The following is a 21,587-nucleotide window of genomic DNA, read 5'->3' on the forward strand; positions in this document are numbered from 1 at the left end:
TTCTCCAGTGTCCCAATGCTTGTCCACCTGGCCGCCCAGGACATGCTGGCTTAATGGGAATGAAGGTAAGAGAATCTGTTTGTTTGAGCATTCCTTACAGAGGCACTTTAATGATCTGTATTTATTTATTTATTTATTTTGGTTTTTACATTTATTTTAGGGACAGAAAGGTTCAAAAGGAGAGTCTGGTGAACCAGGAAAACAAGGTTATAAGGTAAAAAAAGAAAAAAAATTAAGAGGAAAACCTGCTCTTGTTTTTAGCAAGCTAATAGTAGTTTAGCCTCTTCTTCAAAAGCAGTGTTATATTTCGTGAGAACTATTAATTGTTTTACCAGAATGCATAAAGATATACTACATATCATAATGCTCCAGATTAACCAAAGGCATAGCTCTATTCTTCATTCAACTGTATTCTGTATTTATTACGATGAAGAAGTCATACTTCTCTTTCTTTTTATTGTGATATCATTCAATTTAATTAATATGGAACCTATGACCAAAACTGAAGTAAAATTTATTAATTGGAAAACTTCCAAACAGTTAAACGCAGAAGAAATCTGTGTATTTGCCAAGTAAATTGTTCTGTGGCACAGATGACTAGTAACAGGAAGAATGAGAGGGGGAAAAATGTGTTTGTGAGGGAAAGGACCCTGTAGATGTTCATAGGCAAATAAAGATTATAACTGCAATAAAGAGGCAAAGTCTGATTCAGCTTGAAGACTGAAATGTGAACTCTTTTAAGGTGTTTCATTTGAATTAATCTTGTTTAATAATGAAATAAGAAAAGTTGGGAAGAAATGCACTGCCTTGATCCATGCTTCAATGCTGGAGGAGAAAAAGCAGAGAAGTGTTTGGGTTTTTTTGTTTCTTTTTCTTTTTGTTTTTGTTTTTTTTTTTTTTTTTAAAAAAAAGGCTTTCTGTTCCCAAGCATATGGAAAACAAATTTAATTTATCAGAAACAGTTCACCTATTTCTTCCTGGTTATTAAACAGTTGTCTTCTGCTCCAAATTCTCTTTTTGCAAATTAAACTGGCAGTAAGTACTGTTGTTCCATTACAGTGCACTGTGACTGTATGAGAGAGGTTATCATCAAATCATATAGGGGTTTCTTAGGATAAGGCATTTTACCATTTTAGTTTTCAAAAATTCTGAAGCGCAATGAGATATTGTGATGCAAAGCTACTAACATATCCAGTCTGTTCACATATATGAATATACTTTCATTACACTTTTAGTGTAAAAGAAGAACAAAAGCTAAAGAGATTAACATCAGGGAAAAAAACAACATCAAAGGAAGGACAGATTAAGAGTAAAATACCATTATTCTTTTTTATACTGGGGTTGCTTTGAAATTACCCTTTTGACTAATAGTTGAATGGAAAGTGAACCTAAATGGGTATCTGTCTATGTTCTGAGGAAGTAGTATGACTTCATTTGAGTTTCCTTCAAGAAGGACATGGTGATAGAAAACAGCACGCAGTAAATGTCCCTTCTATGATGAGGGAGCAATATGCATGCTATGGATTAGCTACAGATGTATTCCTTTTGCTTTCCCAGGGTGAAGAAGGAGACCAAGGACCCATTGGTGAAGTGGGAGCTCAAGGCCCTCCAGTAAAGTATTTCCTCTTAAATAGTGTTACCCATTTGCTTTATTATGTCATATCTTTTTTTTCTTATTACTGTAAGAAAACAGATATTATAAAATCTCCACGCACCTTCCTCTTTATTCTGCCACATTGTCTGTGAGTGAAAGTAGAATTATTTAAGTCCCTCCAAAAAGCTACATTATTTCTTGGCACAAAGCTCTAGATAGTTCTGTGGAAAGGCTTATTTTAAAAAGTATTTCATGTCCTAAATCTTATGTTGTGCTTAGATTGTGCAAGTACTTGTTTTTTTTTTATTTGTGGTTCTTTTGCTGGTTTGGTTTTGTTTTTTTCATTGCCCTTCCTTTCCACAATTTTGATGACTCTGACTTCATCCTTCCAAAGCTACTGTTTGTTTAAAACATGGTCAACTGTGAAATTCAGGCTTAGCTAAAACTCGAGGGTGAAGTAGCAACCACTGAAGAACAGATTTTTTTTTATTTATTTATTTTTCTTATTTTTTTTTGGCTTTTAGCATGTCAAGGAAGGATCTTTCAATCACATCTATGATTTTGGAATTATTTTCTTGTCCTGCTTCACTTGACTTTGTTCTAGCACATACCTCCTCAGCTAGTTTCCCAATGAGGAGCTCTTCTTATGGTTACCACAGCTGAACAGAACAAAGGGCTCATTCTAAGTAAGAGAAATAGGCACAGGCATGACATATTTAATTTCTATAATTTATTTTCTGATGTGTCTTGTGCTTTTTTCCTAGGTGTGAAACTATTTCTTTAACGCCATTGGTGTCTGGATGTGATATTGTAGAGGAGCTTACATTGATGCACATGACATCCAAATCCTAAATTACAGAATTCTTTATGAACATAAGACAACATAAACCTCTGGATTAGGACTAGAGAAAGATAAAGAAAGAACAGAGACTAAATAAAGGAAAGGGTGTAATCCTTCTTGTGTTTGATGCTGAAAAAAAATATCCCTGGTGCCCTGATGCAGAGAAAGTCTTTGTGTAAGATGCAGCCTCCGCTGTCTGAAGGGCCTGTGGGGATTGATTCATTTAATGTGGTTTGGTAAAGTTCCAATCACTGTGAAATAACACAGTAGAATTAAAAAACAATTAGAGACTGGCTTTCCTTCTGCCCCCCCCCCCCCCCTTTTTTTTTTAAAAACGCATTACTCATTTCACTTCACTGTTTCACCAGTTGATGACCTTACAAATAAGCTTTAAAATAATTGTTTCTTATTGAAATGTAGGATTCATAATATGCAGAAAGTGATGTCAGATAGACAATCTGTGGAAAAGATTCATGTGGAAAAGAGGATAGACAAGGTTTCAGAGGCACAGACAGAGAGGCTGTAGGCTCTGTTGTGTTTTCTTGTATGTTTCTTACCTAAACGAATGTAAGGCTCAGATCCACAGAAGGGATTAGGAATCCGGTCTCCACAGCAACACCAGCAATCAGACACTTTTTTGTAATGCATTGCCAAGAAGACTTGCATAAGATAGCCACCTCTGGGAGAGGTGTTGCTTTTGTTTGAAAGTAGCAAGTACCACAGTGTGCCTACTTCCATCTCTGATCTTGGAACAAGGATTAGACCGTGGGTCTCTCCCTTGTTGGTCTGCTGGAGTCATTGCTGCATTATCGTGATTTTTTTCTCACATTTTGGGCTGACACAGCTTTAAATGTTGTGTGCAAGGTTCCATCTGACTTCATTGGCGTCAAGTAAAAGGGCTGCTCACGTAGAGTCTGGTCAAGAAGAAGGTTTGCCTATGCTGCGTTGAAGCGCCTGTAGCTGTTTCATTAACACAGTTGTTAATGAAACAATACTTGTTGCAGGACAAACGCCCTGTGGGTTTGGTCTCTCAGAGAGCAGACATGTCACGTAATTTCAGTCTCTCAGGAAGAGGAAATAATTGAAGCCAAATTTCCCACGAGACTGTATTTTCAAGGGAAGTGATGATAGTTATGAAATATCCTGCTGCACTTGGATGTCTAATCAGTCCAGCCTCTCAGGTGTGGTGGGCATATAAACTTAGCACCTGTACTCTCAAAAACATTGCCCGATTTTTTGTCCACCTCTAGAGTTCTATAAAGTCTGATGGTACGTTTCTCCTGCATCCATTCTATACCCCACTTAAGACAACACAGCACTTTTGCAAAGAAGGCCTTCGTGTGTTCCTGTCACACAGGCTGCACAGGGAAAATGCTTCAACTCTGTGGTAGTCAAGAAGAGAAATCAGTGGGTTTTTTCAGTCCTTAAGGCCTATTTGTGGTTGTAGCATTCAACCCGATAGTTTTGTTATTATTTTAAAGTCTTAAATTAATAAAATACTACATTACTATATCAATTAAGAATCCTAATACAGAAGTAGCTGGATTTCTCCTTTTATACTAAGAAAATAGTACAATAAGCATTAAAAAAGCATGTAAAACTCTGAGTCTTCTGCCTGAAAACCAGGATGAAAAGATTTAAGCATAATTTGTGTATACTTTTCATTTTTAGGGCATCCTGGGTATCAGAGGTATAACTGGTATAATGGGACCTAAAGGTACCAAAGTGAGTATTAACCTTGCTTTCCATAAAATGGCCTGGATAAAAAAATGTACACCCCTGCATGTTTTTAAAGCTTATTTAAATTTCTCCTTTTTTCCCCTACACTTTCTCTTTCCCGATAGCTGTATTTCCACAGCTACTGTACTTCTGGCTAGGAAAAAAAGAAGCTTGGTCCTTCTCATTAATGAAGTATATGTACTCTTTACACCTTTTCCTCTGATCCTTGGATTTATAGCAGTTTGGCATGTCTGCAAGTATGTAGTTAGCAAGGTAGCAAGTTACAGCTGTTATAAGCTACAGCATATTTTATTTAAAGCTAAAATTCATTAAGCAGTCCCTCCTGTGATTTGCATCTTCTTGAAGGCTTTTGCTTCCACTGTCCCAGTTTTTGTCAGGATTTTTTTATTGAGAGTTTGTTCTTTTTCCATTCTTTCTGTCTCTTATATCTTTTGTGTCTTAAATTGCTGCCATTAGGATTCATGTTTATATGGTCTTTGCTGAGTAATTTTCCTGCTGTTCATCAATGTGTTTCTAACTGTTATTTCAAAACTGACTGTTACATTTGTATTCTTATGTTCTTGCTCAATCTATATGCCAAAAACTTCTGGAAGAAGTAAAATGTAGCAATCATGCCATTGTCTCCTTCTCCAGAAATGAAACCTTGGAAATCTTATTCCGTGATCGTCTGTGTTCAGAAACATCAATTTTGTCCTGATCATGAGCCTTCTCACGAGTGATCCTTCCTAACCTCTCAGACACCTTTGCTAAGCTATTACTATCTTTCTTTGCTTTTCTGGCCTTCTTTGTATCTTCTAATTCTTCATAGTTATTTACCTTCATTTTTGTGCTCTTTTGCCTATTTGAAATATTTACTACATCTGTTTCACAAAGGAATTCCTTATTCTCAGTAAATCTTTTTGAGAACATTTATTTTTTCTCTCCATTTTAAATTAGTTACAGGGTAGCAGTTGCTTTGTTTTCTTGAAACATATGTGAGAAAAATAGCTGCACTGCACTTGATTTCAGTTCACATTTTAATGCTATTCTATTATGTGGTGAAGTATATAGTATTATTAAGGAAGATACGAACATTTTCTGAAGCAGCGTGAAAAGGTCTACCTCCTCGCTGTCTGATGTGATTTTTTTCTTTTTTAGAGAATGAACTGAATGTCATTTTTTGAATGACATTTTTCCATAGTTAAAAAACAACACCTTTCATACCTCCACAAAAAAACAGGACAGATTAAAAAAAATATAAAGTTTGCCAGAATTCCTTTGTTTGTTTTTTTTGTTTGTTTGGGTTGGTGTTTCTTTTTTAAAAATTAAATTAAAGCTATAAAAAAATCCCTCAGCTGTAGAGAATTTGCAGCTCCCAGCAAACCACTAGGGAGCATAAATTGTTAGTGTTTCAGTACTTCATTTTAATGTCTTGCATTACCTGCTTGTTTTGTAGGGAGCTCGTGGGCTTGATGGTGACCCTGGTCCTCAAGGTCTTCCTGGTGCGCCTGTAAGTAGAGTGTGTGTTAGCCAAACACTTCCCAGGGACTACCCAGTTAGATACTAAGTCCTGAAAATTAGTGGCTGTCGATCAGAAAAGCCTCTGATTAATCCAGTTCCATTGATTTCCCATAGATGAATAAATGATATGACAGTGATGTCAAGTCCAGAATCCCTTACTGTCTCCAAGGAATTATGGAGTAGACGAACACATTTTAGCCTCACTATGTTATTGTTACCTCTTCATTCTGAGTCCTACTGTGCACTAGGATGGCTTGGAATTTTCAGGTTTTAAACTGGAAAATATTCATTCATTAGAACAAAACCAGTACAGGGCAATTTGTGCCATTTTTTTTTTTTTTTTGTTTTTTTTTTATAATTCTTCCCCACTTCCTGCCCCCCAGCTGGAATTTATGCTTGGAATAGCCAGCAACTGTATGGATTGAAGAAGTGAGTGCAACATCCTTTGCTTAGACACTCCTGAATTCCTAGGGGATGGCTTGAGCTGTGTTTTTTTAAATGTAGCTGTCAGCTGCAGTGTTAAGAAACTGCATTTTTAAATATAGTATGAGTTTAAGATGTCTGCTTTAACCAAGTGTGAATTGTACTGTTGTTGATTTACTGGTGGTTTTAGCTAATAATACAACTAAGTTTATTCTGGTTTTATTGCTAAAATAATCTTTTTTTTTTTTTTTTTCTTTTTTTCTTATAGGGGGATCAAGGACAGAGAGGTCCACTGGGAGAGGAAGGTCCGAAGGGAGAAAGGGTGAGCACAGACAAATTTCAACTCATGTTGACTTGCAAACATTGGTTACTTATAGCATATAAACATACAGCATAATTGGTACTCTCAAAGTAATGCATATCTGAATGAGTATGTGTTGACATCCTTTGCATCTGTCATTTCAGTGTGTGTATTTTCATTTTTAAAAATTATTATTATTCTTAGGGCCCTCAAGGTACAAGAGGAATAAATGGTCTCCCTGGGCCTAAAGGCGAGTCTGTACGTATATTTAATTCCTTCATTTGCTTCATGTCATGCTAATTTGTATATCAGAGTACTTAGGCAAAGAGTCTCCAACAATACATTCTTTTTTTTTTTCCCTTTTTTTTTTTTTTTTTTTTTTTTCTTTCAAGGGCTTACCAGGAGTTGATGGCCGGGAAGGGATCCCTGGAATGCCTGGAGCAAAAGTAAGGCTTTGGTAGTGTCCCAGATTTATTCACTCATTTGTGGCTTTTTATTGTGCTGCTGCCCAAGGCTTTATGCACATTATTAGGGTCACTGAATGAACTTTCCCATCCTGCAGATCCAAAAGTACTCCAGCTCTGTGTTCCAGAAATAAAATTTTCCCTTTTGTTTGATTTGCATAAATTACAACTTAAAATATTTTTCAGGGCGAACCAGGAAAACCTGGAGCTCCAGGTGATGCAGGGCTTCAGGGACTGCCAGTAAGTATCTCGTACTTTACCTTTGAATGTTAGCTGAGTTCAAATCACACAAAGGCCACATATAGGTTAGTTTGATGCCAATGTTGGAGTAAATTAAGTGAAAACCTAAGCAAAAGGCTCAGGAAGAGTACGTGTAATGCAAGGGGAAATTCCGCTATGTGTATCCAAAACTTTTGCACAAAAGCCTAAATCTCCTCATGACACTGTAGTAAGGAACTCGGTCTTACGAAATGTTTGCGGACAGTATGCAATTCTTTTAGCGTTTCTTATGTCTGAGACCCTGTGGATATTATGGTGTGACCCCACGATTAGAGCTGGTCTCATTGTATTGACCAGGGCCAAACCGATTCCCAGGGTGAACTGGAAGAGCTGTCCTGCTAGTCTAACATACCTTAGATGAGCAATCACCTCCTTTTGATATTCTGCTGTCTCAGAACATCTGGAATGCATCACGCTCATACTTCTTTCCATGGGGGGGACCAAGTTTTCTAGCGTATCCCCTGTGGTGAGGTTATGGGGAATCAGTAGTGCTTCATGGACCCTTTTAGAAGGTAATCCGTGCACATTAACTCAGTAAGTTTGAAAACCGTGCCAATTGTCAAAAGCTAAACAGAAATTTCTTTGAAACACTATGCTACAGGAGTAATTGCTCTGAGGATATAGTGAAGGAGCTGTATTAAAACAGAACTGGAAGTAAATTTGTCATATGAAGTAAGCTCTTGAGCTTGGAAGAAAATTTGGTAAAAGCATACTTGCTCTGAGCTGTCAAGTAGAAGTGAGGAGGGGGATGAAATGCATACAAAAAGCATTTACTAAACTCTCCACCTACAGCCTCAGAATACTGCGACAAAGAATCTATTTGTAGTATAAGCCAGGAAAAGCCACAACTCCTCACTTTTCCATGCTCCTTTTGCCAATTTATGAAGTAGGAATAATACTCCTTTTCTGTTAATTTGAGAATAGAAAGAATTCAAGCTTGGTCCATTATTGGATAAAAGTGCGATTGGATTAAAAAAAAAATCATTATTGCATAAAAGCTATTGGATATCAAGTTAAAGGACTAAAAATACTTTAACATGATAAAGATGTTTTTTAACACCATTTCCAATCCCCTTAACAACAAATAAATACTGTAAATATTACTTCTTTCAGGGTTTGCCAGGCTCTCCGGGTGTGAAAGGCATTCCTGGGACAAAGGTAAATCATCTTGGGTATTGACTTTATTATAATATTGTACTTGTGCTTATCAAGTTCCAAAGTATTCAGTGAAATTATATTAACTTTCTGTGGGGGTAAGAGACAAGCCTTTGGCTGAAAGAATTAAAGACATTGTTTTATCGACTTTAGTACTGTGGTTTTTCATTATTATTTTGCTACATGATGTGGTTTTAATGACTCCAGGCATTAAATAATACCTAAAAAAGGCCATTTCCTTTTAAATTTGTGGAAGTCATTGCTAGAGGAGGCATGTGACATGGCTATCTCACTACAGTTTGAAATGTGGGGTCTCATAATAAGAATAGTATTTATAGCTGCCATAAGTTGATTAAATCAGAGATTGTGATATCTATGTACCACCAAATTGCAACATCAATTCCAATTAAGTTTAAGAAAGTACTGTATGATTGAGACTATGGAATGCTTCAGACAAAAATGTTTAGGTTTAATGATAAGTAATTGAAAAAGAAAACTAGATTGAGATGTGAATTTCTTCTGAAATTACATAGAATTATATTATCCTTCAGTGATTTGAGAGCAGCAGTCAAGTCTATTTGGGATTTGTCAGGATGTAAACAACAAAAGAACTGAAATCTGACTTTTGAAACATTAGAAGGAATTAGGTGAAAGTTAAATGAAAACCAAAATAAAGATGGAAGTTAAAACATGAATACAGGCTGACTTTTTTGGACACTGTTGATTTCCTTATTTTTTTATTTTAAAATGCAACAGTAAACAATTGACTTGGCTAATATCTTTCATCTTTTGTCCAACAGGGTAATAGAGGTCCCCCTGGGGTGCCAGGTTTGATGGGAAATTCTGGTAAACCGGTGAGATCATTAATCTTATTCAGAAGATCTAGAAAAACAAAAAGTTTTGCTTTGTGCAAGAAATCACTTTTCAAATTTGTTGTATTCTTCCTATCCCAAAACCAGGGTGAACGAGGGCCAGAGGGAGAAGCAGGTCCAACAGGACCCCGGGGACCACCAGTAAGTATTGAGTAAATTTCTAACTGAGCATATGTAATACTGCAGCGTCTCAAGTCATGGTTGCTGAAACTAACCATGAAATAAAAATATTATTCAGTGCAAGTGCTAATTTTTAAGGTAAATACTAGGTGTTCTTACCCCCCTTTTGTACGAGGTGGATGTGCATCATCACATAGAGAAATCCAGAAGCACATGTCCTATGATTGTTTCTGGCTTTGGTGATAAATTAAATTTTAAACCTTTGTTTATATTCTTCTGGTCTTTGTTTATATCATTCTGGTCTTTGTTTTTAAATGTGCCGAGTAAAAGCCCAAACAGAGGGAATGAGGATGGTTTGTGACAAAAAGCTGGAACCAAACTCCTCTTCTTCCAGTGCAACGGTCAACTCCCACAGCTGGTATTGAAAAGTTTAAATTCACTGGCTGTCAGCAGATCACTTGCTCTTGTCTTTAACTGTTTCAGCCTCTTAAAGAAGCTTGAGCTGTATATTACAAAGCTTAACTGTGTATTACAAGGTTTTGGACTTTGGAGTTAAGTATTCAGAACATGATTTTTTTTTTTTTTTTTTTTGGCTAGGACCTATTTCTTACACATCTAATGTGAACAGTGAAGCAAGGTATGAAGGAAAGATAGCTGTATGTCCTACCTAGTAAAGAAAATGGCTAGAGACTGTCCTCAGCCCCCTTGGTCAACTGCATGGTGTGATTTGTCTTCATACTGCTAAACTCCCTTAACAACCTCTCATGTCTAAGAGCAGGCTGGGTGCAAACAAGTTGCATATGGGGAACAGTCTCTTGCCTGTGTTCCCAAAACTGTTCCAGGGCATTCTCTAGGAAAGTCCAGTTCGCCTGAGACAAAAGCATGCTAACCATTTATCATGGATCGTGGTGGGATGCTGCTCAGGCCTGTGCCTCGGCCTTTTCTGGTGGGCATTATGGGTGTAGGTACAGTGATGTGAAGTGTAACATTTATCTCTGCTTGGAAGCATTGATGCTGTAGTTTCTTTCACTGGAGATTTTCCTTAACACTAGAAAGATTCGGAAGACTAGAGGAATCGTTGCTGGGCAGGTAGCTTGCTGCAGGAAATAAATGTGCTAAGGAAAGTGAACCGATGGCACGCTTGGCATACTCGATAGTCCGCTTGGTACAGACTTCTGATTCCCTCTAGAGTGGACCTGGCATGGATTGAAGTTATACAAGGTTGATGTAATTTCCCTTTGCTGTTAATCCTTTTGTGAGAGATGAGAGCGTCAGTGATTTGAAAAAAATTTTCATATAGCAAAATTCAGTTTGACGACATTGACAAGGCTCCAGGCTCTGTAACCAATTGCTTTTGCAAACTTCTCTCTTGCCACTGATACCCTAGGGATACTTTCTTGGATTTTTCCTAGCTTCTGCTATCATGCAGTGACATAACAATTTTACACATGCAGTTGTAGGATTATCTTCATACAGGGCTCAGAGAGTTACTGATAGGGATATATTTGTGTTTCATGGGTCAGGAATATCTTCTCTGAATTCACTCTTAAACATACAACAGGAGTCAGCCAAGTAACGGATTTTGTTTTCTTTTATTTTCTTCTGTTTTCTTCTATGCTTTGTGTTTTCATGTGCTAGATGCATTAATTCATGAGATCACATTTATTTTAGACTGAATCTTTGTCTGAGTGTTGTGTCCACAGCTGCCTATGAAAGATATAAAAAGCGGATTATATGAGCATATACTTACTAGGATGGAATACAGGTATCTTCAGGCTCCCATATAGCCAGCTGGCAAACATTTATTTTCGTTGTTTGTATTTAAAAGTTTTGGGTGCACTAGAAAAAGTTTTCAGCCCTGTTCTTCTTGAGCTGATATTTTCTATACTTGTAATAGGAATAAGAATTATAATTGAATCAGACCAAAGTAATTGCCCACTCTGATAATGCACTGTAATCTGCTAAACTATGCTTTTAATCCTTACAATGTGAACATGAATTTACAAAATCAGCAGTCCATAGAACAGGAGTTGACACACAAGGTTAATTATTAGTAACCCTGTAGTCAAACAGAAATACTTAATGCAGACTAAATACAATGATTTTTCTGTTTATCGCTCTAGAGACCAGCAAGACATCTGGATATCTTGCCTTTATTTTCTCAGTCTTTACAAAGTGCACTTATTTTGGAAAACATGTGAACATTAGAACAAAAGCACAGAAAGAAAAAGCTTTTGGTCAATACAAAATGGAGAAAGGAAGTAAATTATTCATAATAAAGTAACTTTTCATGTAGAGCATTAAAGAGTAATCTACTTCTCATCTATAGCTCCTTTAAAGCTATAAAGAGACTTGAAAAATAACTAGGTTTAGCTTTCTTCTGCTCAAGACTACAGGCAGCATATGACTGGAATGGCTTTTTGGTGTGGGTTTTTTTTTTTGAGGGGGGGGAACACTGGGAAAAATCTCGCTTCTACACAAAAACCTGGAATGATCAGGATTTTTTGATCAGGAAGGACACAGGGTTGGATTATTGAACCTTAGTGAGCTTTGGTCCAAGTTGAGTTTGTATTTATTTTCAGGGCAGAATAAAGAGTGTTTTCTCGTTCTTCTGCAGCATGTTTATGTGGTAGATAGATTTGAGCCTCAGCTTTTAGGACTCTGCCCTTACATTTCCAGGAAAAAAAATAAATCTGCTAGTAAAACAATTCTTCACGTCATGATTTTCAAACTTCTAAAACCAGAAATTTTGAAAATAAGTCGAGAAAAGCTTTTCAATTGCTCTAAAGAGAATTTTTTTAGAATTTTTCTTGTAAATATTTTTGTATTTTTTTGATTTTGAAATTTTCTTACAACCTTAACTTTTGATAGTTTTTGACCAAAGTAACCAAACACTTTCAAAGCCTGAGGATTTTGTGGTTACTATTCGGGCACTTTTCTTCTGCTTTTCCTTCCTCTTTTCCTCTTTCCCTAGAGAGGATAACTTTGAATTATCCTCTTTAGCACTGACCTCAGTTCTTTTCTTTCTCCTTTACCCTTTGTTCCATTTCACTGTTTGTAATAGAAGACTTGGGTAGAAGTCAAGAGAGGCTGGTTGTCTTCCTCGCAGGTGGAAAAAACCTTGATGTTTTGCAAGATATGGAGAACTTCAGTCCCTTAATGTATTGCTGCATGGCAGCAGCCACATGAGAGATCCTCTTCACTTTCCCATTTCACTTACCCTTGTTCTTCACATCACTGCTGGGGAAAGACAGCATCGCTGGTAGCTCCAGGAGGGCCATAACTGTAGAGGAAGGGGTCTCAGTGAAAGTTTGTGGGGGGATAACAAGGCTGACCCTGCTAATATGGACAGCAGGCTGATATCTGCACGAGGGAAAAGTAACATGCCAACATTTGTGTTATATTAAAAGAATTGCCTAACTTTTCAGATTTAGCTACTTGCACAAGACATCTTTTTGAAGGAAAATTTTCACTTCAACTAGCGTGTAGTTTTTTGAGGATTTAAACGATGGAGCGCTATTAAGCAATCATCAGTGACTCTGTGGGACAAATGAATGCTACTATACTGTTTACCAAATAGCCTGTAGCGTCCTCTGGCATAAACCACGTTATTTCAATGGTATTTTTCATTATTAAACAGCTGTTGGAATGTATTTGGAACAGCATTTTTTACTAAGCAGCAGATTCAAATTTTGGCCTTTTGTGAGTCTGTAAACATTTACAGTTTCACAGGGAAGATATTAAATAGTTCACAACGAGATAACTAGCTTTAATTAAAAATAGGCAAACTCATGTTGGGAGACTCTTACCTCACTGCTGGAGAAAATTACTTTCAAAGGTACCATTTTAGTCTATCATTGCTTTTCCTTAGAAAACTTAAGTTGGCACCTGAGTGGAAGAAAAAGAATTTTACTTTGGTTGATTTAGTTTACTATACATCCCTTCAGTAAAACAGAAAAACAACTGGAGCAACATGGAAAATTTCTCTTTTGTTTATAAATCAAGCACATTCTGCATTCCACTCTAATTGTCGGTTAACCTTATGTTTGCTTCACATTATGCTAGCCAATCCAAGTAATTACCAAACTCATTTGTGATTTAAACCTTTCTAAGCCAGTCATCATAGCAGGTGGCCCAAAGGAAGCAATTCTCAAACATCAGAGTGTCATTCCTAATCAGTGGAATGTAGCCATGCTCCCTAAGCTGCTTAACCATGTTCTTTCATATTTGCTGAGATTTAGTAAGATTTATTTTTTCATATTGTGTCTGCAGGAAATACTGACCCCTGCCCCTGCTTTTTTCATTCCTTGTTTTTCTTCAGCTGTTTAACCTTTAAATTGCTAATATTTGGAGAACACGTATCCCATCCTGCGGTTTTACAGTAAAAAGAGAGTTTGGAACATTTAAGTAACCATTTAACTTAAAGTTCAATGCTTGCCTAGCAAAATGAGCAAACTCAATTTGTATGCAGGCCAGCGTGTATACAATGTTAAGGGTTTAGGATGCAATACATGTTTTCGAACATTAGCAACTGACGTTAAGTATGTAGCTGCCTAAGACTTGATACCACAACCCCCTCTGAAAGACTTCTGAGGGGCCCTGGTTGGTTGGGCTGACTTGCTCTATGGAGATGCCTTTGCTATTATAAAGAGAGTACATTGGAATTGGTACTAAAATCTCAGATAACCTAAATTTAAGTTGAGAAAACAGTTTTCAGCATCTTAAATTACTTTCAGCTGAACCATTTTCCAAGTCTTTAAATATATTTTTTTTCTTATCTACCCTGAAATGTGTCTTTGGTTACCCTAACAATTATAACTGAAATCTAGTTTTTTCTATCATGTTCTTTTTACATTACTTCAACTGAAATAATGGGTCATTTTCCATAGTTGGTATTGGTGTAGTGGTATTGGTAGTGCGATAGAATGAAATGTCCTTGCCTCAGTTTGTATGATATGTTTAGGTATTAGTGGAGATGTTTTGTATATATAATTTCAGAGGTGTTCCACAAGTGGTCAGTCATAGTTTATATTTAAGATACAGCTAAAGGGGTTAGCATTGCACAGACTATAGCAGAGTCAAAAGAACAAAGTGGATTTCCATCCTGCCAGGTATGCTTGATATCCAGTAAACCTAAGCCTCTAGATGGATGTGACTAAGCTTTCTGACCTTGCACAATTCTGCAGCGTGATTTGTACAGGGTAGCACTTCCTCCTCTTTCGCTCCCTCTATCCCAGACAAACCTGAGCAATATCTCCGAACCTCTCCAGTTCTCATATTATCCACTCCTGTCTCTTCAAACCGCATGGTCAGATTCCTGTGTGATACCTCTCTCTATCCTTTCACCTCCAACAACAGCTCCCTTTGACTTCCAGGTGTGCTAGACCTCTGGATGTCAGCAGATATCACAATGTTGGCTTCTCCTAAGCAGTGTAGACAATAACCTGGGTAAAAAACGCAATTGTTACGGAGTTAGTGTACTAAAGCTGTCCTAGACTACAGTTAAAACTATAGATACAGCCAATAGGAAATGTCTCTGTCCTTTATACTTGTCCACAGCATCACCCTTGAAGAGAAGAGCAACTGTTGGGCTGCTGCTTGTGCCCAAAGCAAGATACAGTTAAGAGGAAGGTACATTGCATGCTATACCTATCTGTTACCACTATCCTGAGGAGTAAAATTTAATTATTACCCTGAGAAAGGTGCAAAGGTGCATTTACAATATCAGAGAAAGTTTGCTGTGTATTTACTCTTCTAGCAAATAATAGTTTATATTTTTGGCGGCTTTTTGGTCAAAGGAAGAGTCCTGTTGATGCTCCCATGGATAAATCATTGAATTTAAATTAATAATTCCTCTGAGACTTCGGATGGAAAAAAAGATGATCATTTAAAGTCTCACAAGCATATAATTGATAAATGGGTTACATTTTGCAAAAGACTTTGGAATACTAAGTTTAAAAAGTTCATTCCAAAATGTACTTCGCTTATTCTTTTTTATTCTGCACAGATTTAATTCTTTATGGCACTGTTGTTGAATATGCTAAAAATCGGTATGATATATATCATGAAACAAAAATTCTTAAGTAGATGAGAGTTTATTACAGTATACACCATGAATTACCTGTCAACAGATTCTCATGAATGTTTTGATTATCTGGGCAGCTAAGTGAGATGCAAGTTACCTGGGGAATATTCTTATTCTTGTTATTGTTCCACTAACAGAGGCATCCTTAACAGGATCAATTGGTCAACAGGAAATCAATAAACCAGTGAACAAAACTGTTTTAGCATAAGAATGCATTCTGTAACTGCTTGTGGGAATTCTACAAAAGACCCAAGTCTTCAAAATTTCAGTGAGGATGAAAACCATCCCAGACAACCTAAAGGAAGGTCTACTGTAAACCCTGTAACACCCCCTTACGTATATTAAATTCAAAGGCTAAATATAGATCTAACAGAACTGTGAGAGAGACGCTACATCTTCATTTAAATGTATTGAGTGGCGCAGCAATCCTGCCTTGGAACAAAGGGAAGGTAGACTGTGTTGTAACCACAGTCTAGCTCATCAGCTGTGGAAGGGCTGCATCCTGGTGATGTTCGGTATGGCGGAGCTGTACCATAGGTTCCCACCCTACCATTTCACAGGTGCCTTGCTGTCCTTTGAGAGAATGACCTTATCCTGAGCAGTGCTCCCATGCTAAGTGATAATATACTCAACAGAAATCAATTTTTTGTACTGTTAAAGTACTGGAGTGGTCCTGGACATACTTTTGGTCCACACTGTCTAGCGCCATTGACTGAAACAATCTCTAGTACTTCAGGGGCAATGCTGCCTCCCTTCATTGTAGGCCAGGAAAGTCTACCAGCATGGGTGCAAGCCAGTCTGTCCTAGCTCATGCTAAACTAGAGTAGCTATTTTCCCTCCTAAAGCATTCCACTTCTAGGAAAGTAGGAATTTTTGAAGTCTGTCAAAAGTGCATAAAACATACAGATTCTGGTCTTCTTTTTTTTTTTCTTGGTTAAAACCACTGCGGCATGCCCAGTGATTTGTGAGTGCCTTGCAACTATGGGCTGTGTTATATATAGGGCCGCTGTGTAAGAAAGGTAGGCTGAGGACATGGCCAAACTGCACAGAGGAAGGTTTCATCTAATGAAGTACAGATGTCAACACCTGAACCAGTTATTACAGAAACACTCTTATAGGCTGTGGGGGAAAAGCAGATGCTTCTGGGATGTGACTCATGATGTATTTTAAATGTTTACATGAGGACATTTCAAGATGCCTTTTTTTCTTCATCCCCTATGAAGGGAACCAGGAGCAACTATCTGAATGTAAATCCTCTCCCAGGGCCATTTCAGCCAGGTACAACTTGGAGGAAGCTTTACAGTTTTTTAAGTTACGCCAGCAGGATTCCTGATTGCTCTTTAGGTTACAGTTCCCCTCTTGCTTGCTAAAACACAACTCCTGCAGATCTCGAAGTAGTGGCCCTTAGTTTGAAGTAACCGGTCCTTACAGACATAATGTCAATGTTTACAGGAAATACTATCCTTTTGTATTCCAGTCTTCTGTATACTAGGCTTCTTTACCACCTTAGAAAAGCATTGGTGTTTGAAAAAGTGCCTGTAGTGTATATTTGATAAAAGATTTTTTTTTGCATTTGAAATCAAATGGAAGATTTTTCTTGCATTCTGTATGACCAGCAGAACCTTTGATATGCTTAAGAGGTTTATTACATTATTTTTAACTCTACGGAAGGTGACATTGCTTTTGTTTTACAACTGTATAACAATCGGGCATGAATGTTATGACATATACGAGGAGACGGGTTCCTAATAGTGATCATAATTCTAATCATTTTCTTCCCTGCATCAGAAATGTAGTAGCATTCCAGGTCACAGATGTAGTACAAAATTATGTGATTAAATAAGAATTTTTCAAAAAGGTTAATGCATGTTCTGGATTGTAAGATGAAGGTGATGTGGGGGGCTTTTTTCTTCTTTTATTTTTTTAACATTAAAAAGCTTCAGAAATCATGCAAAGTACTTTAAAAGAATGGTGATTTTAACACCACAGCATATTTTGAAGGAAATGTATGAAAAAGTCTGTTTATGTTTGGTTCTCTGATCTCTCCAGGATACCTAATTATTTTTTTGAATTGTGGAGTTATTTTTCCTAAGCTTGTGTGAGAAGTTGTCATTGCATTTATGACCTTGTGTAAAAGGCCATGTCTGCCATCTCCTTTTAGTATTTCACAATATTTTTCTTATTATGAAGAAAATAAATGAATTTAAAATTATTTGTTGTATACAGCACTAGAATGCTTAGATCTTTCTTTTTCCGTATTTTCTAAGTTATATTACACGTTATCTACTTACATATCGAATAACTTCAGTTCTCGATATTTTATGATCTTAAATGCTATATCATGCTTTTATAGCACGTAGCTCGTATGTATTCATACAGTGGAAGTAAGGAAAGTGTCTCAAGTGAGACTTAGGCTTGTGTTGGGACAGTATTTGAATTTATCTGTGCAGGTATATATCTGTACAGCTGACAGTAAACGTATAAAACTTACTGAGCTGTTCTGAATAATTTAATCATAAGAGACAAAACCCTTTAGAGAGAGGTACTTTAGTTTGAAAATTGTTTAAAATCGTTGAAGATTTGACTCAGTGACAGGTTTACCCAGAGTATATAATCAAATAGCTGCATTAAGGATAGACTTATAATGCTAATGTGAATATGATGATCTGAATGGATAAACAGATCTGAAGTAAAGATATAGAGTAAAAATCCAGTAAAAAAGCATATTCATACTTATCACTATTATGGACGATATTCAAACGTTACCCTTCCCTATAACAGTCTAGACTTTTTTCTTTTAATCTAAATGAGTCTTAAGCATGACTTCTGCACACACTTTTCACCTTTGTTCATTGTTCATGTGGTATCATGCTTTAAAGTATGTGGTCATGTGAGAGTTCAGATGGTGAAACTAAGCAGAAGCCTAAAGCTGTGCATGCATGTCCGAGTTGTCTTAGTGAAGTAAAGGCGTTTGTGACAGGTAACTCTCAGGTGTGGTCCCATGAAGGGGAACTGATTGTGCATAATCACTCAGCAGAATGAATTAGTTGAATCATCTAATGCCAACTAAATATTTCATGCCATTTTTAAATAAACTCTTTACATTTCTCAGGAAGTTTCACTATTTTTAATGCATGTGGTATTTTTACGCTAATAAACAGAAGTCCAAAAAAAAAAAAAAGGACGCCGACTGCTAAGTAGTGTAATTCACTAAACATTAAGAAAAAAATTATCATATTTTATTCCCTGTTCACAGGAAATATTTCAGGAAGTAATGATGTTCTTCTATTTCCTATAAGGGTAGCAGAGGGGAGCCAGGTCCTGCAGGTCCTCCAGGTTTACCAGGGAAATTGGTAAGCAGTTTATTTCCATATTCAGTGCTCATATTTACTTTCAAGAAGCTACGGTATCATTTGGAACTACACTTACCCCCTTATCCATGCAGTGAACTGAAAATAACGTTGAAACGAGTGATTGTTGAATTTCTTTTTCAGTCCTCTGTGACTGTGCTAACATTAGCAAATGCTGTTTTAAAGTATATGGAGATGTGTGGGACTTTTTCTTCTGTTTAAAAAAAACATAAATCCTGTGATGTGCGAAGTTGGGTCGCACGCTTCTGTGTGGGCTGCGTGTACCCGGGGAACAGGAGCAGTGAAAGACCAGCTTTCTGCTAACAGCTGCGTGAAACTAATGAACGGAGAAGATTATGAATGCCACCTTTTACCGGTGCTCCAGCAGTATTTACACAGTAACAGTCAGAAGCATAGCTGGGGAGGTTTTGGCTGAAAGAGCCTGCTGTTAGAGGAATGTGCAAATCATAGAGCTCAAGATCTTAGGAAGTATTTTTAAGAGAGCCAGACTGTCGTTGAAGGACTGGAGGGTCGAAAGCTCTGTAAGCCATTTCTCGTGTTTGTCAGCAATAAAATCATAATAAGATGCTGTTTAAAGGTCTGTATTTTGGATGAACTCTATTTTCATCAGATAATCCTCTTTCATCAAGTTAGGAGTTTTCTGGGAATAAGATTCTGTCCCATCTGCTTGTCAGGGTATGACCCTTTAGTTGTTAATTCTAAAACAAATTGGGTAAGTTTATTTACACCCTTGACTTATTTTTACAGGGTCCCCAGGGTGATATTGGACTTCCTGGACTGCCAGGTCCTCCAGGCCTACCTGGTGGTAAGGGTGACCGGGTAAGAAATGCACTCATACATACAGACTACAGTTTGGTGTCAGGAGTAAATACAGTAATTGGAGCATTCTTTGTGGTTTTTACATGAATTAATGTCTGGTTTCTTTTTTTATATGTAGATCTGTTAACCACTTGAAAGCGGTGCTCTAGGTGCCCATTAACTACTTGTAGCTCACAAAATATACAAGAAAAGTCTTGACAGCATTTCTTAAGGGACCGAAATAAGATTACTAGTATAAATATTTCCTTTTTTGGGAATTTGAAACATTTAAAGGCCTAAATCATATTGCAAATCATTGACTCAGCCAGATCTGAAATTGTAAGTCAGGGTCTCTGGTCATTAAACAGCTTTGGAACTTCAGCCCCAGTCTACAGTAGATACAGTGCCTTTTACACGTGTCTTAGGACTGGCTATGGAAATGCACAGGCTAATGCAGCTAATGACAGCTATGCGTACATGCACACTTACGGCATATAAGTACCTCTTCTAGTATTTTGTTAGGAAGGAAGAACTGGGCCCTGGGGATCTCACATCCTGCAGAAGATATCTTGCTTTCCTGAATAAATGTCAGTGAAGGCTATATATATAAAAATATGTCCTCTTGCTTATAGGAGGCTACAGGGGATGGAATTCACTTACTAAACTTCAGACATCTTTGTTATGGAAATAGTCTACACTGTGTTTCATCCTTCTTACTTGAGACATCTACTTCAGTATTAAATGAATCGCACTTTTGAAGTGCCTCTTACTTTCCACTGATAATCAAGAAGTGTGGAATTGTTAGTGAGACATAAGTATCACTGCTGTACATGTCTTTTAGTTGAACAGAGGAATCCTGTCCCTGGTGTGTTCCCAGTTTACATCATGGGGGGGCTAGATAGGGCTTGCAGTTGTTTTTCACAGTTTTTAAAAGCTGCTCAGGTACTTAAAACAAGTTTCTAATACAGTCTTTGCTGTTGTTGAGGTAATTCTCATATGGGTTTTTTTTTTGGTTATTTTATTTATTTTTTTAATGCTGAGATCAGGAACATATGTTTGTGGTCAAAAGTAAGTATTGACATAAAGCAATCATCTCTTTTATTACATTGTTAATACTTCAGAATTTTCCAGAGGGAGATTGAATGTACCGGAGGAATCGTATCTGGAAGGAAAATAACTAGTATTTGTTGCAGTGCTGACAGTCTCCCTCCAAAGATGCCTGAATTTCCTCATTTACTGTATAAAAGGTCTGGACCTTTAGGGTAAGAGCAGAATGTAGATGCCGTAAGCAGACCCAGTGAGATTCAGGCTACACCCATGAGGTTTCTGTTTATATAACTGACAGATGACAGTGTCTTACGCCTGGAGCTTTTTTAAATCCTAGGGTCAGTTTAATGCCCTCTGCAAATAGCTGAAAGTCAAATGACTGATTATGAGTAATAAACAGAATGAAGTCAGAACTAACAAAACTACAGCTGGATACAAAATCAAATTCAAAGCTCTGGTTGATGTTGGTGAGTGTCTGAGGAGAGTTTTCTGCCAGTGATATTCTCCATCTTTTTTCGCTCTTTCTAGGACGTGCTCTATCTTCTCTACATCATGATAGATAGTAATCAGGGTTCTTTGCTCATTGTTTCGAATTCGTTTTAGCAATTGACGCAGGTCATCGTGTTGCAATATTTTTCTTAACAATGTGAGCTTCATTCTAATGGGGGTTGGTAATAAATCTTGATACAATGTATAGTTAGATTGTAAAAATTGGTGGGATGTGACAGGAGCTGAATACCAACCACAAACATTTTGTTCAGTGTCAAGACAAATGTCTTGGGCCTTAATGGTATTTCTTCACTAATAAACCCTTGTCGTTCCCACACAACACGTGTGCCACATCAACAGTTTGCCATTTGTTCCCATTTTGCTGGGCCCATACTCCATGTTGTAACAGGTAGAGTACAGTTCCATTGTGATTTAATCCATGATTTAATCCCAGTGCAATGATTGGGTATATGGTGTATACCGAAGCATTGCCTATTGTTAAAGCAAT

General features: G+C 37.2%; 1 protein-coding gene across 2 annotated transcripts in view; it reads left to right on the forward strand.

Moving 5' to 3' along the window:
* The window catches only part of COL9A1 (collagen type IX alpha 1 chain), a 74,786-nt gene that overhangs the window by 33,463 nt on the left and 19,736 nt on the right, over positions 1-21,587 (forward strand). For both annotated transcript variants that reach the window (XM_063331123.1, XM_063331124.1), the window contains exons 17-30: positions 9-65; positions 161-214; positions 1,558-1,611; positions 4,107-4,160; positions 5,611-5,664; positions 6,367-6,420; positions 6,604-6,657; positions 6,792-6,845; positions 7,050-7,103; positions 8,256-8,300; positions 9,098-9,151; positions 9,257-9,310; positions 18,674-18,727; positions 19,493-19,564. In XM_063331123.1, coding sequence (XP_063187193.1) covers positions 9-65; positions 161-214; positions 1,558-1,611; positions 4,107-4,160; positions 5,611-5,664; positions 6,367-6,420; positions 6,604-6,657; positions 6,792-6,845; positions 7,050-7,103; positions 8,256-8,300; positions 9,098-9,151; positions 9,257-9,310; positions 18,674-18,727; positions 19,493-19,564 — 768 coding nt within the window. The remainder of the gene's footprint in view (positions 1-8; positions 66-160; positions 215-1,557; positions 1,612-4,106; positions 4,161-5,610; positions 5,665-6,366; positions 6,421-6,603; positions 6,658-6,791; positions 6,846-7,049; positions 7,104-8,255; positions 8,301-9,097; positions 9,152-9,256; positions 9,311-18,673; positions 18,728-19,492; positions 19,565-21,587) is intronic.

This window comes from Chroicocephalus ridibundus, chromosome 3, assembly GCF_963924245.1.
Source record: "Chroicocephalus ridibundus chromosome 3, bChrRid1.1, whole genome shotgun sequence".
Taxonomy (NCBI): domain Eukaryota; kingdom Metazoa; phylum Chordata; class Aves; order Charadriiformes; family Laridae; genus Chroicocephalus; species Chroicocephalus ridibundus.